The sequence below is a fragment of the Haliotis rufescens genome, unplaced genomic scaffold (assembly GCF_023055435.1).
Source record: "Haliotis rufescens isolate VD_foot unplaced genomic scaffold, xgHalRufe1.0.p SCAF_10, whole genome shotgun sequence".
Taxonomy (NCBI): domain Eukaryota; kingdom Metazoa; phylum Mollusca; class Gastropoda; order Lepetellida; family Haliotidae; genus Haliotis; species Haliotis rufescens.
Window position 1 is genome coordinate 43,129,722 of NW_025963780.1, and position 23,393 is coordinate 43,153,114.

General features: G+C 40.6%; 1 protein-coding gene and 1 long non-coding RNA gene across 4 annotated transcripts in view; one reads left to right on the plus strand and one right to left on the minus strand.

Annotated features, from left to right (window-relative positions):
- Positions 1 to 4,489: 4,489 nt before the first annotated feature.
- On the minus strand, positions 4,490 to 6,726 carry LOC124114706. Its single transcript, XR_006857887.2, has 2 exons — positions 6,234 to 6,726; positions 4,490 to 5,858 (listed from the first exon to the last, which is right to left on the minus strand). It is a non-coding gene; the product is annotated as an uncharacterized LOC124114706 (long non-coding RNA).
- A 248-nt stretch (positions 6,727 to 6,974) lies between these two features.
- Positions 6,975 to 23,393, plus strand: part of LOC124114695 (GATOR complex protein WDR24-like) — a 40,242-nt gene continuing 23,823 nt past the window's right edge. For 2 of the 3 annotated variants that reach the window (XM_048391002.1, XM_048391006.1), the window contains exons 1-9: positions 6,975 to 7,304; positions 9,692 to 9,754; positions 10,292 to 10,399; positions 15,299 to 15,421; positions 16,171 to 16,248; positions 17,070 to 17,176; positions 18,242 to 18,367; positions 20,259 to 20,390; positions 22,071 to 22,275. In XM_048391002.1, the coding sequence (XP_048246959.1) occupies positions 9,721 to 9,754; positions 10,292 to 10,399; positions 15,299 to 15,421; positions 16,171 to 16,248; positions 17,070 to 17,176; positions 18,242 to 18,367; positions 20,259 to 20,390; positions 22,071 to 22,275 (913 nt within the window). In that variant the 5' untranslated portion in view covers positions 6,975 to 7,304; positions 9,692 to 9,720. The remainder of the gene's footprint in view (positions 7,305 to 9,691; positions 9,755 to 10,291; positions 10,400 to 15,298; positions 15,422 to 16,170; positions 16,249 to 17,069; positions 17,177 to 18,241; positions 18,368 to 20,258; positions 20,391 to 22,070; positions 22,276 to 23,393) is intronic. The other variant, XM_048391009.1, reaches the window with a different exon arrangement.

Here is a 23,393-nt window from a genome sequence, read left to right on the forward strand (position 1 = left end):
TAACAATGTGTGTTGCACTCAATAAGCACAGGATAGTTGGATCTAACTTATCCCCCAAAGTTCATGTACATACAAGCACAGGATAGCTGTCTCTTAAGCTCTCTCTTAAGTCATTGAAGTGAGTGAGTATGGTTTTATGCCGCTTTTAGCAATATTCCAGCAATATCACGGCGGGGGACACCAGAAATGGGCTTCACACATTGTATCCATGTCGGGAATCCAACCCAGTTCCTCGTCGTGATGAGCGAACGCTTTAACCACTAGGCTACCCCCTCCCCAAGTCATTGAAGTCCCATGTATGATGCACACTATAGTTTGGTCTTACTTAACCCCAGATCTCATATACACTGCACCCAATAAGCACATAGTTTGGTCTAACTTAACCCCAGGTCACATAATACTGCACCCAATAAGCACACTAAAGTTTGGTCTAACTTAGCCCCAGATCTCATACACACTGCACCCAATAAGCACACTATAGTTTGGTCTAACTGAGCCCAAGATCTCATACACACTGCACCCAATAAGCACACTATAGTTTGGTCTAACTTAACCCCAGATCCCATAAACACTGTACCCAATAAGCACACTATAGTTTGGTCTAACTTAACCCAAGGTCACATACACACTGCACCCAATAAGCACACTATAGTTTGGTCTAACTTAACCCAAGGTCACATACATACTGCACCCAATAAGCACACTATAGTTTGGTCTAACTTAACACCAGATCTCATACATACTGCACCCAATAAGCACACTATAGTTTGGTCTAACTTAACCCCAGATCTCATACACACTGCACCCAATTAGCACACTATAGTTTGGTCTAACTTAGCCCCAGATCTCATACATACTGCACCCAATAAGCACACTATAGTTTGGTCTAACTTAGCCCCAGATCTCATACGCACTACACCCAATAAGCACACTATAGTTTGGTCTATCTTAACCCCAGATCTCATACGCACTGCACCCAATAAGCACACTATAATTTGGTCTAACTTAACCCAAGGTCACATGCACACTGCACCCAATAAGCACACTATAGTTTGGTCTAACTTAACCCCAGATCTCATACACACTGCACCCAATAAGCACACTATAGTTTGGTCTAACTTAGCCCCAGATCTCTTACACACTGCACCCAATAAGCACACTATAGTTTGGTCTAACTTAACCCAAGGTCACATACATACTGCACCCAATAAGCACACTATAGTTTGGTCTAACTTAACCCCAGATCTCATACACACTGCACCCAATAAGCACACTATAGTTTGGTCTAACTTAGCCCCAGATCTCATACACACTGCACCCAATAAGCACACTATAGTTTGGTCTAACTTAGCCCAAGATCTCATACATACTGCACCCAATAAGCACACTATAGTTTGGTCTAACTTAACCCCAGATCTCATACGCACTGCACCCAATAAGCACACTATAGTTTGGTCTAACTTAACCCAAGGTCACATGCACACTGCACCCAATAAGCACACTATAGTTTGGTCTAACTTAACCCCAGATCTCATACACACTGCACCCAATAAGCACATTATAGTTTGGTCTAACTTAGCCCCAGATCTCATACACACTGCACCCAATAAGCACACTATAGTTTGGTCTAACTTAACCCCAGATCTCATGCACACTGCACCCAATAAGCACACTATAGTTTGGTCTCACTTAGCCCCAGATCTCATACACACTGCACCCAATAAGCACACTATAGTTTGGTCTAACTTAACCCCAGATCTCATACATACTGCACCCAATAAGCACACTATAGTTTGGTCTAACTGAACCCCAGGTCACATAATACTGCACCCAATATCACACTATAGTTTGGTCTAACTTAACCCCAGATCCCATACACACTGCACCCAATAAGCACACTATAGTTTGGTCTAACTTAACCCCAGATCCCATACACACTGCACCCAATAAGCACACTATAGTTTGGTCTAACTGAACCCCAGGTCACATAATACTCCACCCAATATCACACTATAGTTTGGTCTAACTTAACCCCAGATCCCATACACACTGCACCCAATAAGCAAACTACACTAGCCACATAAAGAAACTGTGCACGGACAAAATATTTTCTGGATTGAAATACAACACAGCAAGAACAAAATGATGCAGACGATGTAGCAGCTGAATGATCGGACCATAAGAAAATGTCAACGGGACCTGAACAACATCTGTTACGATGACGTCAGAAGATCAAAATGGAGTAGGGGGTCAAACGACAAAGTCACAAAGTCAATAACGGGTATGACCACCCTGTGCGTGAATCACAGCAGTGCATCGGCGACGCATGGAGTCCACCAAATGGGCATGGAAGGCCTGGGGAATGGCCTGCCATATCCTCCTCAAATCCTGTGCCAAGTCACGGACGTTATCTGCTCCACGCTCCATTTCATCCCACACATGCTCTATTGGGGAGAGATCTGGAGAATTTGCAGGCCATGGCAGTAACATGACATTGTTATGGTGAAGGAAATCCATTGCGACCCTAGCCATGTGAGGACGAGTGTTGTCCTGTTGAAATGTCAATCCCGGGCCATGACGTTGCAGGAAAGGAATGAACACAGGCCTCAGAATCTGATCTCTGTAGCCAACACCGGTGAGATTGCCCTGAACAACCACCAAAGGGGTTCGGTGCCGTGCTGTTATCCCACCCCAAATCATCACAGAGCCACCTCCAAAACGATTCCTCTCCACAATACAGTTGCGTGCATAACGTTCTCCCAAACGCCGGTAGACACGTTGGTGCCCGTCACTGTGGGAAATGTTGAACCTCGATTCATCTGTAAAGACAACGTTTCTCCACCATATTCGAGGTTGGCGAACATGATTTCGACACCATCTTAGACGGTTGACGCGATGACGGTGTGTCAGGATGGGACGTATGGCAGGGCGTCGTGGTCGAATCCCGTACTGACATAAACGATTCCTGACAGTGTTGGGATGGATACGGTGCAGTCCAGGAATTGTCTGGGACGTCGTTACTGCCGTTTGGAACTTGTGTCAGAGATGTGTAACTCGAATCCATCTGTCCTGTCTTGGCGTCGTTACTCGGGGACGTCCTGAAAGTGGGTGGTCGGCAACGTCATTTGTGTTCTGATAACGCCTCAACAATGCCAATATCGTGTTACGATGGCATTGGAAATGTGTTGCCACCTGTTGTTGCCTCATTCCCGCTCGGATCATTCCAATGGCTTCATGACGCTATGCAGCTGTCAATCTTGGCAAGATTTGCTTGTGATATGCTTGTGTCTGCGCCTGAGAAGTTTTGAATTTTTGAATGACCACAGATCATGCTTTCCAAATGACAGCGTATTTTGAGTTGCACAAGCTGTGTACAGCTGCACAGAATGCACGTGCAGTAACATATTGCACGTCCATAGGCCCCCATCAATGACGTCATATCGCATGGCACGTGCATGAGCGTTTGAATGTCTCCAATAATTGCTGTGTTCAAACCTATATTTCATATGTGGACGGTGTGCCCTTATATCTATATTTTCTCCGTGCAGAGTTTCTTTATGAGGCTAGTATATAGTTTGGTCCAACTTGATCCAGATCTCATACATACTGCACCCAATAAGCACAGGATAGCTGTCTCTAAATTAACCCCCAAGTCCATGTATGTTGCACCCAGTAACCACAAGATAGTTTGGTCTGAATTAACCCCACAAATTTTATGCACATTGCACCCAATAAGCACAGTAAAGGGTCTCTAACTTAACCCCCCAAACATAGCTCACTTACCAGATCTCATACATACTGCACCCAATAAGAGCCCCCCCCCCCCCCCCCCCCTCCAACCACCAAACATAGCTCATAGTAGTGTCTAACCTAACCCCAAAGTACCCATGCATGTCATCTTTCATCATCACAAGATATGGCAGAGTAATATATCTCTGTCATGCTCATGCACGTCTTTTCACAAGAGTGAGTTGGGTTTCACATCGCTTTTAGCAATATACCAGCAATATCACTACAGGGGACACCCGATGCATTGTACCCAGGTGTGGAATCGAACCTGGGCCTTCGGCGTGACCTTCATAGCCTTATGATGAAGTCTTAAATATTATTAGTCACCAGCTGCATTCATAGGGTAAAGAAATGATACTGTCATTATCAAAATCATCTGTTTGATTGCCAATTAATTTACATTTCCTTCGTCATCAGTAAAATGAACCTACATGTTTCCTCCATAACCCATTTTAGCAACTTAGTGAAGGAATGTTAAGGATTTAATAAGCCACAAAATGTAGGCAGGTTCTATGGGCTTGAAGTTGAAAAACAACATTGTTCACCAGTAATCTGGTTAATGGAAGAAAGAACACTGTGATTAATGAGTTTATTGTACATAGCATATTGTGTTACGCTAAACATGAAAATTCTCCACATACCAGACTTTTGTACCAATATCCCATAATTCATGAAGAAAAAATTACAAACTAACATATTTGGGATTTGAAATCAATTGTTCCTTTTATTCATCTAAGAACTAGCATATAAATGTTTTATATCTATACACATTTAAACAGAAAAGTATGCCATAACATTATTTATGATTTATAATCTTTTACCAATCCATTCGGTTCCTTTTATAGATTAAATCGACAATTAGAATCTGATATTTCCTATTATTATACAGAACACATACTAGGAATGTCAAAACAATTATTAATATGACTGAAGATTTATAGGGCGTTCGTTCCATCAGGTATATCAGACAGGGTTCTTGAGCATGTTAAAATATTCTGCAGTTAATATAATCTAGATAAAACATTCATCAGATCTTAACAAGGTTAGGCTATCTTTTGAATAGATATATATGTATATACAAAGTTCAATGACAATCTGCTATAAATACACAAATAATATACACAATTTACAATATATAAAACAACTAAAACTGACAGTCAGTCTAAAATTGTCAACAAATAACAAATTTCTAAGTCTTATCAAGCCTGTTAGTATCACACAAGGGACAGTCACTGAAACGTACAGTAACTTGATAGTTAGAAATGAAATGATGACATTTTTAAAATAAGCCAAAATTAAAATCTGCTTACCAGTTAGTCAAATACACAAACGTCCAAATTTCTTAGTTTATTGAAATGCCTTGGACTATCAATATTGGAACTGTTTGTTCACTAAAATATATAACGAAATTTCAAATAAAGAGAGATGAAAGTAAGATGACAAATACTAAGCAGACTGCAGGTAAATAGGTTGGGTACCAGTTAGACTGGTAGATATCGAGAAATTCCAGAATTCTTTGACTCATTCTCGATCACTAATTGCCTAAACTGGTAATAAAGGAAGTTCGAGTTTCAACACGATGCACAAATTAAAAAGACATTCCATTGTCAAATAATAATCAACACTTGAAAATGTTCAAAGTTCAAACACTCAGTGTTGGAAAAGCTGCCTCAATGTTGGGAAATCCAAATTATTATTTTCACTCCATGTATAGTTAACTGCTGAAACAAAATCAGTAACACCAATAACAGTACGTTGACAACACATTCTTGAGGTTGAGGTATCTATCCATTGTAAGAAACTGTGAAAGTACTGCTGCCGTATTTAGCTATAACCACATTTTATCTGTTGTCACCGAAGATAATTCTGTTACCGTACTTGGCAAAATAGTACTGGGTAGCCTGACTATTGAACAACATCCCTGTATTGTATCATGTGGTCGCAGAGGGTGTGTGTGTAACGGGAACGGGAGTCAATTTTTGCCACGGATCAGCCAACATACTCGGGTGATAGTATTGTGCTATGTCATTGCATCCTCCAGGATTTGAATTAGGATCTCGTCTAGGACTCTGTGAAATAACAGATTATGGTATGGTAATATTGATGAAAACAAAAAACACATTATTCTTACAGTTCTTCTAGATGGTGTATTAGAAGAGAATTATTCCAAAGATAGGCATGTTAGATGCAAGCATGGTAACAGTTGTATACTATTACAGATTGGACATTAAAGAAATTGTATCCTATTAAACAAATAGTCTTTAAAGTTGTTCTCAAATGGAAATATACATACTTGTCACAATGTCGGAACTTTAATTGAGCTTAACATTTAGGCTACAATTAATAGTTATTGTTAAGAAAGAGATGAACATTTTTTTCTAATCAAGCAAAAGTGTTCGTGATACAAATTTATAAGAAATATTCAATAAAACGTGGGTTCTAACCTTCATATTTAACCTCTGGTGTGACATGGGGCGGAAATTCTTGTCACAGCTCCAACTTTTCTGAGGTGAGGGGTTTCGGACCACAGGTTGTGGTGTTCTAAACGTGTTTCCACAATTACCAAAGCTGTTACCATAATGACGGGGACTGGTCATGAAATTATGGTAGGGGGGAAACTGTTGTTGGTGTGGCCTTGGAGGAGGAGATGTTAAATTATATTGTGGCGGCGAAGTAAATTGACCTGGTCGGGGCCCATTCGACTTGGGGCCTACAATCGCACCTGACCCCCAGGCAGGGCTACTATTATGTTTCTTGATCTGAGGCGATCGATGGTGATTAAACCCTGTCGGAGTAGACATGTTACCTTGTTGAAACGGACTGCGATTCGGTGGACGCATATTACTCATAACTACGCAGTATACTGAGATATAAGTAAAAGATTTGAAAATTCCCCCTCCTTTGATTGAAGCCACACCGGATATAGAAAGTTGCGGAATTATACCAAAAGTAGAAACTAAGGAAATACGAAGAACTAATATTCATGGGAAATATTCACATTTATTTAGTTCAGGTATATTTGAGAAATATGTATGTTTTAACATTTTTATATTTTAACATTATGAAAGATCTTTTAATTATCTTATCCTTTCTGGGATTTTTGTATTATTCTAATTATCGACGATCCATCCTCCGAACATAGTTTACTCTTTTGAAAGGAAATGCAGGTACACATCAAACGATGACGTATTTCACATAGAGGTTGGGGATTTCTTCCAACTCCCATCAATTTATTCCAAATGTTTCAAGTTTCACGGGTTATTTGCTATAATCGATAGTCGATTTTAAAGTGACACCATGGTTTAAAATTCAGACAACCGATTTTGAATAATAATTACTTTTAGTTGGGTGAAACAACTTGTAAACCCGTGCAACAACCGACTGACCGAGAAAACGAAAGTGACAGAACGTCGAACTTTAATCTGTGTTTACTCATGAGGTGCTGTAGATGATCCCGGACTAAGGGATCTCCAGACCGAAGAGTCAGGCTCTTCTTTGAACTGTTGTGAAAATGGGTATGTTTTATTTCTGCTTTGTCGTATTAATCATGTAAATAACCCAAACCACCTTTACACCTATCCTGGTCTACAGTGCACACGGACCGCCTCTGTGGTCTAGTGGTAGAGCGTCCGCCCGGAGAGTAGAAGGCCTGGGGTTCGGTCCCCGGCCGTGTCATACCAAAAGACATTAAAAGATGGTACTGTACTTGTTGTTACCCTGTCTGGCGTTCGGCATTAAAACAAGGACTGGTCGGCTCGGAGTCAGTTTACTGTGTCTGAGTGGGGTATTCATGTTAAACTGCAGCATGGTATCTCAGTGAGCTAGCACTATAAATCAGCATCAGTCCGGACTAGTACAAGCAGCCACATACACAAACACATGCATGTACATCGCTATATGAGTGTAATAATCTTGGACGTTAAACCCCATTTAACCTCACCTCACCTCACCTCACCTCTACAGTGCACACACATTTATACAATTATTACGATCATTTCTCCATGAGCCTATCTGTCAAGTGATAGCAGGATTGTGTTGTTCTTCAAATCATTGAGTGTAACAGATTCATGCAGCAAAGTATATTTAACGCCTAACATATGGACGAAATTAGGCAACAATGCAGTTCATGGAGCTTTCACTTTACATATCTTGCATGCTTCCTCATTCCCTAGGGTTAATTGTGCTTGGGTAAGGATAGGTTACTCCGAACAACCTTAGCCCATTTTTCCCATTTCTGATCATTAGTTTTACATACCCTTTTCCGATCAAACACCCCTTTATGATTCGTAAGGGTAAGGTTCCCCATGATTAAAATTGCTACGGTTAGTTTTAAGTAGGGTATGGGTTAGCTATCACTTTTAATGTATCAATCCAATGAAATTTGATAAAAGTCCATAAAAGTTTTATCAAGTTTTAAGTTTCGTGGAGAAAATGGCTATTGCACATGTGCATAAAGGAAAACAAACAGGTCCTGATCCCTTTGTGAACACACACTAATTATTTGTGATAGTGCCCTTGGTCCTGTCCTAAAGTGTTGACAAATTAGATTAATTCATCAGTGTAGCTTAGTTTCAAGCTGGCAACATGAGATTGATCCGCCCCGCTGCGCAATGAAATCTGATAAAGTGTACCCGGTAAAGTGCACCACTCTCAAAATTATAATTATACATTCAACATTGCATATATATATATACTAATAGACCACCTGATGACCCGTGAAGATCTGGGTAGAGAATAGGTCCTTAGCATGCTTGCAACCCATGCTTGCCGCAAGAGGTGACTGGTAAGAGGCAACTAACCGGATCGGGTGGTCAGGCTCGCTGGCTTGGTTGGTGCATGTCACCATATCCCATTTGCGTAGATCTATGCCTGTGATGTGATTTGATTATTTACAGACGGACTTCATATCGCTAGAAAATAGCTGAGTGGCGCGTCACACAACAAACAAACAAAAGCAAAGTCCAAACTCTTGTGGCAAGGAAATCTCTTAGTTGCTTGAGATGTAGAATTGTTGCATACTGAGTAATGGGCTTAAAAGATATAATAGACATATGCCACCAACAGTTTTGAAGGTGCATAAATTTATATAATTTCATCCTGAGATCTCCATGCTGGCATGAATCTGTTTTAGCTCTGTGTTAACAACGCTATCATAATCATACCATCACTCTGAACCTCATGAAGATGTGAACTATAGCACTTAATTTTATCAGGGAGTCCATATGATGTATTATGATTGAATCTCTTGATTCTAATTTTTTTGTATAAGAGTATAACAAGAACGTAAAGTCTTCTTGTTTTAACTTATCTGTCATAATCATTTTCAGTAGATTTTATTGTTACGATTTACAATTATTGTCTGAGGTTACTAAACCTAAAAGCCTCTATTTGTTGCTATAACACAAGCCACTTACTCACCTATTCACAAGCCTACTCCCAAGCCTACTCCCAAGCCTACTCACATGTCTACTGGCATCCGACTAGTAGCCAACATTGCTAATGTTCAGACTGCTATATATAAAGACGTATGTCAAAACAAATAAAAGGGGCGGTCGGGTAGCCTAGTGGTTAAAGCGTTCGCTCGTCAACCCGAAGACCCCGGTTCGATTCCCGACATGGATACAATGTGTGAAGCCCATTTCTGGTGTCCCCCGCCGTGATATTGCTGGAATATTGCTAAAAGCAGTGTAAAACCATACTCACTCACTCACTCAAAACAAATAAAAGGTGGAAAAGGTGTGCCTACAATGACATGTAGTCTACTGAATCCATATGCAGAACACATATTATTGAAGAATGTTGCTATTTATGTCCATATAGCTGTAAAGCTTTAATTACATTTTGCTTTCAGTAACCATATTTATGTCATGCAAATTAAGATGCTTGCAATATTTACCTCCAGAAGCAGGAAGTTGAGATGTAACAAGGACAATGAACTCTGTTACACGAACAGTTCAGGATAAAGGTGAGACCATTGTTAAGGGCATTTACCATGTTCACAATGATTTGAAGCTGCGGTCAGTCAGCCATTATGTTTTGTATTCCCATTGTACATCCTTCTTCAGGGTTTTACCTTGTCCTACAAAACTTTGAGATTATTATGAAACATGGTTGCTGCATTCATTGTCAGCTACTGTTCCACTTTTACCATCCTGAGATTTGGATAATTATTGGATCTTAAGAAGCTATTTATATGATAAACCAGCTCACAAGCCAATCTACGCGCCCACTCAGCCGCCAACTAATTCACGTACTTACAAACCTACTCACAAGCCAATTCATGCGCCCACTCATGCACCTACTCACACACCCACTCACACGTCCATTCACAACCCCACCCACACGACTATTCACAAGCCTACTCACACACCTATTCACAAGCCTACTCACAAACCTATTCACAAGCCTATTCACACACCCACTCACTCGCATTTCAATCTATATGTGCGTTGATTTATTTGTGTCATGGAACAAATTGTATACAGTCTTTATTATGTTACAGTGTCCCAGAATGTTGGTGGTCGGAGTATGGTGTTTGACTGTGAAGGTCCAGTCAATGCCATCACAACTAACAAGGACTCCAGTCTTGTAGTGGCAGCGGGCAGGACAGGTAGGTACATCGGGTGTGAGGTGTGTCACCTGCAGGGGCCGTGCAGTATCAGTACTGGATCTTTGAAAGGCATTTAGAAGTGATTCACATAAGGAAGAGAATATATGGATGTCAACTTCTTTGTTATGAGGAACACAACGTTTCGGAGTATATGCTTACTCCGTCATCAGTAAGCATATACTCCGAAACTTTGTGTTCCTCATAATAAAGAAGTTGACATCCATATATTCTCTTCCTTAATATCAGTACTGGATTATGGTTATATCATCATGTTGATGGAAGGGGTGGAGGGGTAGCCTAGTGGTTAAAGCGTTCGCTTGGCACGCCAATGACACTGGACACACGCCCCTCATGGACACAAAGTCCATTTCTGATGTACCCCGTCATTATATTGCTGGAATATTACTAAAAGCGGCTTTAAACCATTACTACCCTCTCATGTTGATACAAAGCCCATTTCTGGTGTCCCTCGTCATTATATTGCTGGAATATTACTAAAAGCGGCTTTAAACCATTACTACCCTCTCATGTTGATACAAAGCCCCTTTCTGATGTACCCCGCCATTATATTGCTGGAATATTACTAAAAGCGTCTTTAAACCATTACTACCCTCTCATGTTGATACAAAGCCCATTTCTGGTGTCCCTCGTCATTATATTGCTGGAATATTACTAAAAGCGGCTTTAAACCATTACTACCCTCTCATGTTGATACAAAGCCCCTTTCTGATGTACCCCGCCATTATATTGCTGGAATATTACTAAAAGCGGCTTTAAACCATTACTACCCTCTCATGTTGATACAAAGCCCCTTTCTGATGTACCCCGCCATTATATTGCTGGAATATTACTAAAAGCGGCTTTAAACCATTACTACCCTCTCATGTTGATACAAAGCCCCTTTCTGATGTACCCCGCCATTATATTGCTGGAATATTACTAAAAGCGTCTTTAAACCATTACTACCCTCTCATGTTGATACAAAGCCCATTTCTGGTGTCCCTCGTCATTATATTGCTGGAATATTACTAAAAGCGGCTTTAAACCATTACTACCCTCTCATGTTGATACAAAGTCCATTTCTGGTGTCCCTCGTCATTATATTGCTGGAATATTACTAAAAGCGTCTTTAAACCATTACTACCCTCTCATGTTGATACAAAGTCCATTTCTGGTGTCCCTCGTCATTATATTGCTGGAATATTACTAAAAGCGTCTTTAAACCATTACTACCCTCTCATGTTGATACAAAGCCCATTTCTGGTGTCCCTCGTCATTATATTGCTGGAATATTACTAAAAGCGTCTTTAAACCATTACTACCCTCTCATGTTGATACAAAGTCCATTTCTGGTGTCCCTCGTCATTATATTGCTGGAATATTACTAAAAGCGTCTTTAAACCATTACTACCCTCTCATGTTGATACAAAGCCCATTTCTGATGTACCCTGCCATTATATTGCTGGAATATTACTAAAAGCGGCTTTAAACCATTACTACCCTCTCATGTTGATACAAAGTCCATTTCTGGTGTCCCTCGTCATTATATTGCTGGAATATTACTAAAAGCGTCTTTAAACCATTACTACCCTCTCATGTTGATACAAAGTCCATTTCTGGTGTCCCTCGTCATTATATTGCTGGAATATTACTAAAAGCGTCTTTAAACCATTACTACCCTCTCATGTTGATACAAAGTCCATTTCTGATGTACCCTGCCATTATATTGCTGGAATATTACTAAAAGCGTCTTTAAACCATTACTACCCTCTCATGTTGATACAAAGCCCATTTCTGATGTACCCTGCCATTATATTGCTGGAATATTACTAAAAGCGTCTTTAAACCATTACTACCCTCTCATGTTGATACAAAGCCCATTTCTGGTGTCCCTCGTCATTATATTGCTGGAATATTACTAAAAGCGTCTTTAAACCATTACTACCCTCTCATGTTGATACAAAGCCCATTTCTGATGTACCCTGCCATTATATTGCTGGAGTATTACTAAAAGCGTCTTTAAACCATTACTACCCTCTCATGTTGATACAAAGCCCATTTCTGGTGTCCCTCGTCATTATATTGCTGGAATATTACTAAAAGCGTCTTTAAACCATTACTACCCTCTCATGTTGATACAAAGCCCATTTCTGGTGTCCCTCGTCATTATATTGCTGGAATATTACTAAAAGCGGCTTTAAACCATTACTACCCTCTCATGTTGATACAAAGTCCATTTCTGGTGTCCCTCGTCATTATATTGCTGGAATATTACTAAAAGCGTCTTTAAACCATTACTACCCTCTCATGTTGATACAAAGCCCATTTCTGGTGTCCCTCGTCATTATATTGCTGGAATATTACTAAAAGCGTCTTTAAACCATTACTACCCTCTCATGTTGATACAAAGTCCATTTCTGGTGTCCCTCGTCATTATATTGCTGGAATATTACTAAAAGCGTCTTTAAACCATTACTACCCTCTCATGTTGATACAAAGCCCATTTCTGGTGTCCCTCGTCATTATATTGCTGGAATATTACTAAAAGCGTCTTTAAACCATTACTACCCTCTCATGTTGATACAAAGTCCATTTCTGGTGTCCCTCGTCATTATATTGCTGGAATATTACTAAAAGCGTCTTTAAACCATTACTACCCTCTCATGTTGATACAAAGCCCATTTCTGATGTACCCTGCCATTATATTGCTGGAATATTACTAAAAGCGGCTTTAAACCATTACTACCCTCTCATGTTGATACAGAGTCCATTTCTGGTGTCCCTCGTCATTATATTGCTGGAATATTACTAAAAGCGTCTTTAAACCATTACTACCCTCTCATGTTGATACAAAGTCCATTTCTGGTGTCCCTCGTCATTATATTGCTGGAATATTACTAAAAGCGTCTTTAAACCATTACTACCCTCTCATGTTGATACAAAGTCCATTTCTGGTGTCCCTCGTCATTATATTGCTGGAATATTACTAAAAGCGTCTTTAAACCATTACTACCCTCTCATGTTGATACAAAGCCCATTTCTGGTGTCCCTCGTCATTATATTGCTGGAATATTACTAAAAGCGTCTTTAAACCATTACTACCCTCTCATGTTGATACAAAGTCCATTTCTGGTGTCCCTCGTCATTATATTGCTGGAATATTACTAAAAGCGTCTTTAAACCATTACTACCCTCTCATGTTGATACAAAGCCCATTTCTGATGTACCCTGCCATTATATTGCTGGAATATTACTAAAAGCGTCTTTAAACCATTACTACCCTCTCATGTTGATACAAAGCCCATTTCTGGTGTCCCTCGTCATTATATTGCTGGAATATTACTAAAAGCGTCTTTAAACCATTACTACCCTCTCATGTTGATACAAAGCCCATTTCTGATGTACCCTGCCATTATATTGCTGGAGTATTACTAAAAGCGTCTTTAAACCATTACTACCCTCTCATGTTGATACAAAGCCCATTTCTGGTGTCCCTCGTCATTATATTGCTGGAATATTACTAAAAGCGTCTTTAAACCATTACTACCCTCTCATGTTGATACAGAGTCCATTTCTGGTGTCCCTCGTCATTATATTGCTGGAATATTACTAAAAGCGTCTTTAAACCATTACTACCCTCTCATGTTGATACAAAGTCCATTTCTGGTGTCCCTCGTCATTATATTGCTGGAATATTACTAAAAGCGTCTTTAAACCATTACTACCCTCTCATGTTGATACAAAGCCCATTTCTGATGTACCCTGCCATTATATTGCTGGAATATTACTAAAAGCGTCTTTAAACCATTACTACCCTCTCATGTTGATACAAAGCCCATTTCTGGTGTCCCTCGTCATTATATTGCTGGAATATTACTAAAAGCGTCTTTAAACCATTACTACCCTCTCATGTTGATACAAAGCCCATTTCTGATGTACCCTGCCATTATATTGCTGGAGTATTACTAAAAGCGTCTTTAAACCATTACTACCCTCTCATGTTGATACAAAGCCCATTTCTGGTGTCCCTCGTCATTATATTGCTGGAATATTACTAAAAGCGTCTTTAAACCATTACTACCCTCTCATGTTGATACAGAGTCCATTTCTGGTGTCCCTCGTCATTATATTGCTGGAATATTACTAAAAGCGTCTTTAAACCATTACTACCCTCTCATGTTGATACAAAGTCCATTTCTGGTGTCCCTCGTCATTATATTGCTGGAATATTACTAAAAGCGTCTTTAAACCATTACTACCCTCTCATGTTGATACAAAGCCCATTTCTGATGTACCCTGCCATTATATTGCTGGAATATTACTAAAAGCGTCTTTAAACCATTACTACCCTCTCATGTTGATACAAAGCCCATTTCTGGTGTCCCTCGTCATTATATTGCTGGAATATTACTAAAAGCGTCTTTAAACCATTACTACCCTCTCATGTTGATACAAAGTCCATTTCTGGTGTCCCTCGTCATTATATTGCTGGAATATTACTAAAAGCGTCTTTAAACCATTACTACCCTCTCATGTTGATACAAAGCCCATTTCTGGTGTCCCTCGTCATTATATTGCTGGAATATTACTAAAAGCGGCTTTAAACCATTACTACCCTCTCATGTTGATACAAAGTCCATTTCTGATGTACCCCGCCATTATATTGCTGGAATATTACTAAAAGCGTCTTTAAACCATTACTGCCCTCTCATGTTGATTAAGATATGTGATACAAAAGCTGCAAGTTTTTGTGGTTTATCATCGGATACAATATAAAAAACCATTTATAAAAAGGTACAAGAGATTTCCAATAATTAGATACATAACTGAAAATGTTGGCCAAGAGTCTCCAGTGATCTGCGCAACTATTGAACTAATCATGTGGTGTCCTGCTTTCAGTGTTTCGGATACTAGCTATAGAAGATGGCCACTTCGAAGAGCGCTTGAACCTCAGGGTGGGGAAAGCCAAGAACTCCAACCTCAACTACTCCGCTGCAGATGTCGCATGGAACCACCAAGATGGTCAGATGTGTTGTCATGACAATGATTATTCAAAGATGGGCTGTGGCCAGTTCATTCACTATGAGGGATAGACTGTCTGATGGGTTTTTCGTATGCCAGCTATATGAGGAATGTAGCAGTTTTCTTAAGACCACTGTTCAGATCAGCATGATAAGTGACCTATCACGTTTTTAAAATGGTCGATGATGAAGAAATTCCTCGTTCTTGTTTCAATTAATTTAAAAGTAGGCTATGTTAGTGATTAAATCTTTTTTTTTACATTCATTTTTGTATTAGACGACACAAATAAAGAGTAAATACTTCCTATTAATTTAATGAGACTGTCAGTTGTCAATATTGTAATGATGTTGTGCTTGCTAGAGGTATGCATGCTCAGTTGTGAAGTTATCTCCCTTAACCCCATGGTTCTGGTGGACCTGCTTAGAAAAGGTTACACACAACCAAATGTTTTTACATAAACTTCCATAGTAACATAATGCCCTTTTGTGACTTCAATATGGGAGCTGTAAAGACAATATGAAGACAGCTTGAAGACAATATAATATGTCCATCAAAAATATGTCCCCCAAATTGTGCCAAAAATGTACCCTTTTGTTTAAAAGTATGCTAAAGACTTGACCCAAAAGATATTTTGAATACTCAAAGAAAATTATTATACCCAATAACAATGACCGCAGACTGAAATAGATTTTCTCAAGCACTACCTATATAATGTATGTCACATGTAATTGTTTCCATCCTCTTTGCAGAAAACATCCTTGCATCTGCAGCAACAAATGGGTCAGTTGTGATCTGGGATTTGAACAGGCCTACTCGTTTAAAACAAGGCAAGACATATATTTATTTTCTTCCTTTATTGTCACAAAGATTTCTGTGATTGTTCTTCCCTATACAGATTCCTGGGCAGATTCTCAATACCCTGCTTCCCTGCAGATTCCCTGCTTTAAGAGCCTCACTTTTGAAATGAGTTTGAAATCCGTAAACCAAAAAATAAAAAAAGTGTCGCCTTAAGAACTGGATGAAATTTGGCAACATGCCATGAAGATTCAATACCACTGCGTTGCGACTGATATAACAGTATTTGTTACATGTCTGTAGTATTACTGACTGATATAACAGTATTGTTACATGTCTGTTGTATTACTGACTGATATAACAGTATTTGTTACATGTCTGTAGTAATACTGACTGATTGATTTGTCTGCATATTTCAGTTGATTTAATGCATATTTTACGCAGCTGATCTTGAGCTCTGGTTATATATGTCATTGTTTCTGCCCATGTTCTGTGACATGACAATATACTCCATGTCCAGATAAAAATCTGTTACTTATTATGAGAGGAAGGGATGCCCACAATTTATGCATTAATTTCATGCTCGGATTAATTTCAGGATTTACAGTATATATATATATCGGTAGTTTCTTACTAGTATCTCACTGATATGTCACTAGCAACCTGGCAGCGTAATAGATGAGCAGGCTCAGTAACTTTGCTCATAGCATCAATCACTGGTTTGTCTGTGCCTGATTCGATTCTTTACAAACAAACAAACAAGTGAAACAACATCATTTTCCTCTTACACTTTGCTGTGTGTATTATGCTGCTATATTTGTCACTCACTCACTCACTCCATTGTGTGTTGCAGAACATGTGTTTGCGGATCACAAGCGTTCCGTGAACAGGGTCAACTTTCACAGTGGAGAACACCAGCTTCTCATCAGCGGATCTCAAGATGGCAATGTCATCCTCTTCGTACGTTGTATATGTCAAGTGTTTCCACAGATGATGTACATTCTCTGTAGCATTGGGGGCATAGGTGACCCAGGGCACTCTTTCACGAAGTGATCGTATCGCTAAGACGATCTCTACGCCCATACTTTTACATGGACTTACGAGAGTCATAGCGCTAAAACAATCTTAACTCCTATACTTTAACATAGACTTACGACAGTTGTTGCGCTAAGACGATCTTAAATCCCATACTTTAACATAGACTGACGACAATCATAACGCTCAGACGAGCTTAACTCCCATACTTTAACATAGACTTACGACAGTCATAGTGCTAAGACGATCTTAACTCCCCTACATTAACATAGGCTGATGACAATCGTAGCGCTAAGACAATCTTAACTCCCATAGTTTAACATAGACTTACGACAATCGTAACGCTAAGACGATCTTAACTCCCATACTTTAACATAGACTTACGACAGTTACATGTGTTGAGAAGTGTGATCAAGACTGACATAACTCTGTTCTCATCTGAAGTGTTCCAACAGGAGTGACTCATTTGTTTACAAGAATGTTATTATAGTAGTGAGGTGAGGTGAGGTGAAATTGGGTTAAACGTTGCGTCCAAGATTATTGCACTTATATAGCGACGTGCATGTACGTGTGTGTGTGTGGCTGCTTGTACTGGTCAGGACTGATGCCGATTTATAGTGCTAGCTCACTGAGATACCATGCCGCAGTTTAACATGAATACCCCACTCAGACACAGTATACTGACTCTGAGCCGACCAGTCCTTGTTTTAGCCCCTTAATGTCGAGCGCCAGACAGGGTAACAACAAGTACCATCTTTTAACGTCTTTTGGTATGACGCGGCCGGGGATCGAACCCCGGACCTTCCGCTCTCCAGGCGGACGCTCTACCACTGGACTACGGAGGCGGCTTATTACAGAGTGAATCTGTCACTGTCATTATAAATACTGAACTAGGGAACTTACTCTTTTCATGTTTTGCTTATTTGTTTATAAATATGAAGTTACTGTAGTTGTTGTTTTATTCAGTGTTTGTGATGGTTTTAACAACAGGATGTGAGGAAGAAATCGGTGAGTTCGAGGTTCGTGGCAAAAGGATCGGAGAGTGTGCGAGATGTCCAGTTCTGTCCAAACAGCTACTTCACATTTGGTGCCACCTACGACAACGGCAATGTCCAGGTGAGGAGGGCTCTTGTGTTACCATGGTTACACATTGCATGTACAAGTGCTAAGGCTAAGCAGGGCTCGATTTAACTTTCTAAAACATGTACCAGTGCAAAATATCATTGAAAAGTGCATCCTACTATTTATGTCTACATGCACCAAGAGCGTGTGTAAAGACTTCAGTTTTTTTTCTGACTGACCCTTACTTTTCCACACAACAACTTTCCTTGAACACACTCAATACCTCTATGTTTAATGTACCATGCAGTACCACACTGTACCACTAATCCCAGAACCTAGTGGTTAAAGCGTTCGCTCTTCACGCCGAAGACCCGGGTTCAATTCCCGACATGGGAACAATGTGTGAAGCCCATTTCTGGTGGTCCCCGCCGTGATATTGCTGGAATATTGCTAAAAGCAGCGTAAAACCATACTCAATCACTCACTCACTAATCCCTGTGTTATTTGCATGTAGTCATTCTTTCATGGGGTTTGTCAGCATCATACGTGCTGGTGGGTTTCACCGAAGTGGTAAACGTCTGAGACCTGCATTACTTCGGGCTTTCCTCCCACATTATGCTGACATGCCGTGATATATATAACTGGAATACTGTTAAAAGTGGCGTTAAACCCAACTCACTCACTCACTCTTTCTTTGGATCGACGTCATCATCAACAATGCATTATGTTAATTTATGAAAAAATATGACAAACTCATCAAAAGGCTAAGACTTTATGCATCTGTTATGTCTATGTTTGAAAAATGTATGTGAACACGGTGAAACCTGGTTTTGTCTGGTGCAACTACCGGTAGGTTTCCATGTCGACATGCACCTAGTTAACGTTAAATCAAGTTCCTTAAATTGAGCCCAGCTAAGAAACATGACGTTATATCACTTGTCACATTAAACACATTACTGGCAAAGTAATATGGACTTCTTTGCTGCAAATGTTCATTACGCCTGACTTTGTCGGAGGTGTGTGTTACGTGTATCTAACAGTCGCTCAACTGTTGTTGGGGGCCAGGGTGGGGAACTAGTCTAAGGCATCGTAATTCACTCTGCCAGGATTAGCTGCTTGTCTGTTCACATCCTGATTGTTTATTGGTCTGTTGGCGCCATGCCCTTTTACCAAAGTCGTAAATGTCTAAGACAGGTCACTTCAGGGCAGACTGCCTCTGTGGTCTAGTGGTAGAGTGTCCGCCCGGAGAATGGAAGGACCAGGGTTCGATCCCCGGCCGCATCATACCAAAAGACATTAAAAGATGGTACCCTGTCTGGCGCTCGGCATTAAGGGGGTAAAACAAGGACTGGTCGGCTCGGAGTCAGTATACTGTGTCTGAGCGGGGTATCATGTTAAACTGCGGCATGGTATCTCGTGAGCTAGCACTATAAATCGGCATCAGTCCGGACTAGTACAAGCAGCCACACACACACGTACATGCACGTCGCTGTATAAGCTCAATAATCTTGGACGCGACGTTAAACCCCATTTCACCTCACTTCAGGGCATGCTGCCTACATATAGCCAACAAGCCATGATATTGCTTTGGAATATTTTTCAAGCTGAAAATCGACTCACTTGCTCAAACAGGAATAAAACATTGAACATGGTCAACACATATAACTCAAGACTAATATTTTGGTCCTTCAGAAAAAAACTGCACATCTGGCCACCAGCCATGGCACATAGATTCAGTCTATGCCAGAATGTTTTGACTGAACATATCACTTAGCATCTTTTTCAGTCACGTTTAATGTTATCATATGGACTATTATTGGCTGAGCTTACAAGACAGAACAGAATGTTACTAGACTCGGGAATGTGACTAGTGGCTAATGTTGCAGACTGTCCATTGTATATGAGTATAGCTTTTTATTTGAGTTTATTTCACACTTAAACTCAGATCTGGGACATGCGTCGACCTGACCGGTATGAGAGTGTATTCACGGCCCACTCCGGACCAGTCTTCTCCCACGACTGGCACCCTGAGGACAAGAACTGGATGGCAACTGCCGGGCGGGACAAACTCATACGGGTGAGTACATACCACATCACGCAGGAGATTCCCTATTGTGAAATCAAACTCTTACACATTGATTTCCAGATCATTGATGGTTGGTTGACATTATTATGGGTTGTGTGAAGTATTAATGTTAAACCTGAGAGCCTAGGGCAACTTTAGGATACCTGTTACTTAAGGCTAAAAAATATAATATTCTTGGTTCTAAGGCACGCATCATCATGAAGTCCGCCGCGTGTTTATTTTTAATACCATTTAAAAAAAAAATGAAAATCCTAATACTTAAAAACAATGTGATCCAATACAACACACAGTTACTTCCCTTTACATGCGCATCTCGTGTCATGGTCATGGCAGCGATAGGAGTTTGTATGCTTGTTTATGCAGGGAGGCCCTTTCCCAGGTTGATGGTACACAACAGTTTATTTGGTTACTGTACGTACTAGTTTGAACCCCACCCAACCACCAACCCCAATTTTTTGGAAAAAACACCGCCCCTGCACACTATTTTTTTAAAAGTGATAGCCTGAGAAGCACAAAAGTAAATTTTAGCTCACTGGGGCAAAGAGTCAAGCAAGCTTACAATATGGCAAGTTATCCATTTCTGTCAAACTTTTATTTGCTGTGCATGCTGCATGTCTCAGGCGTGCCAGATACCTATGGTAGTAGGTTCATCTACACCATGCCCGTGCTTGTGGGTTTCACCAAAGTGGTAACATTTGAGACCTGAATCACTTCGGGCTTTCCCATGTGTGGCTGCTTGTACTAGTCCGGACTGATGCCGATTTATAGTGCTCGCCCACTGAGATACCATGCCGCAGTTTTACATGAATACCCCACTCAGACACAGTATACTGACTCCGAGCCAACCAGTCCATGTTTTAGCCCCTTAATGCCTAGTGCCAGACAGGCTAACAACAAGTACCACCTTTTAATGCCTTTTGGTATGATGCGGCAAGGGATCGAACCCCGGACCTTCCGCTCTCTGGGCGGACGCTCTACCACTAGACCACGGAGGCGGTCAAATCAACAAGGAGTTATAATAATACAGAATACTTAAGTAGTCTTAAAATTATCTGCCAAACAATCGGGCAGGTGGAGTAAAATTTCATTTTGCCCAACAGAAAAGTTACCAGCCAAGGGCAGGCGGGCAGGCAGAGAAGCCTCACAATATGATCCACCCCCTCCCACATCAAACTGAAATGCTGTGATATAACTTGAGTACTGTTAAAATCGTTGTTAAGCCCAACTCAATCACTCTCTATTGCACTTAAACACTTCTTAACTTATTGAATGGATTTTAACCATGTATGGATAATACGTTCACCTGTAGGAAGACATTATACTCACTGTATGTTAGTGTGCCATCTTAGGGCAAACGGATGAAAGCATGTGCATCTACCGCGGTCATATACGGTACCTATTTCCCTAAATTACTTATGAGCAGCAAAATTCCATCCATAACACTTTACAGTCTTATTCAAAATTACAATGTCACAGTTTAAAGAAGGCAGCATTGCTCGATAAATTAAGTTTTATGTTTTCAACAGCAGCACTTGACATGTCATGAAATAGATATTAATTCACTTATTGTTTAATATTTATAACAATATGACATGTAGATTCTGGACTGCAGCATAACTCTAGATACAAACTTGCCGCCTGATATAAACTGTATCTGTATGATGACTGCAGGTCTGGGACATTTCCCGTATGCCGGCCAAGCTGATGTTTAACATACAGACAATTGCGTCAGTGGCCCGGGTGAAGTGGCGTCCACAGCGCCGCTACCACCTCGCCAGCTGCTCCCTCCTCCTCGACCACGACGTGAACATCTGGAACCTCCACCGGCCCTACATCCCCTTTGCCTCCTTCGACGAACATAAAGACGTCACCACAGGTAAACCAGCAGCCATCAGTGTTGAGATGCAATGATAGCAGAGAGAAACTGTCTGCATGCAGAATACTACAGACTTTATTTGTTCTGCCCCCTTATACAGCTGAATATGCAGTCACTTCAGCTACCTGAATTCTGCTTGTTCTCTCATCTTTTAGATTACTGCTCGGGGGTAATCTACCAATGAAAACTGACAGACTGCAATAAGGCTGGGATGAGTCCACATTTACTATCCGGGTACCCATACCCCTATTACCCGAGCCTACCCGGGTACCCGCTGTGGGCCTCAAGAGATAACTACAAATTGTCAGATTGGGAATAGTTTTACCGTACCCCATCTTCCCAAGGCAAGGGAGTTAACTGACTTTAAAAGTCCAGTTTCCACCCTTGCCAAACTAGGCTGGAATTCCTGGGCTCGATCGTTGCGCCACCAGTGGCTGTTACGAGTTAAATCCCTTCTATGCCTCTCCTATGGACCAATCAGATTCCACCTCTCGTATCACTTGCATTTGCGCCCAATCAAGAGGATCTGATGGACAATCAAGATCAATATGTGAGAAAACGGGTCTTACATCGCGAACTGCATCAAATCACGTGAGCACCTTCATTAAAAACTTGAAAAGATTTGGAAAATATCTGTTGACAACGAGTTGGCGGTGCACATGCTGTGCAAATCCTGCAATCAACCGAAATCTGCATGACAGTTTACGAACCGGATTTAGATTTCGTTGCACCATTTTGATTGGACTATGCATAGACCTGTTAGTCCAGCCAAAATCTAACTCCATAATACCAGCCTAGTTCGGCAAGGGTGGAAACTGGACTTTTATAGTCAGTTAACTCTCTTGCCTTGGGAAGATGACCGTACCCCTGCAAAATGTATTTAGACACACATATTAAACGATCTGGTCATGCATACACTGAAGTTGACTGAATTTTTATCTTTATTCAAACATACGAAAGTCAGAAGGAATGTGTGCACACCGGTAGTCAGAAAGAAATGCGAACATTAGTGACTTGTAGTGTCACCATAGAGTTTAAGATAAGTTTTGTCTTTAAACAAAATATCACCTGACTAAACACGGGTCCGGGTAGTCCTGTGGGTACCCAGGTCCTACTCA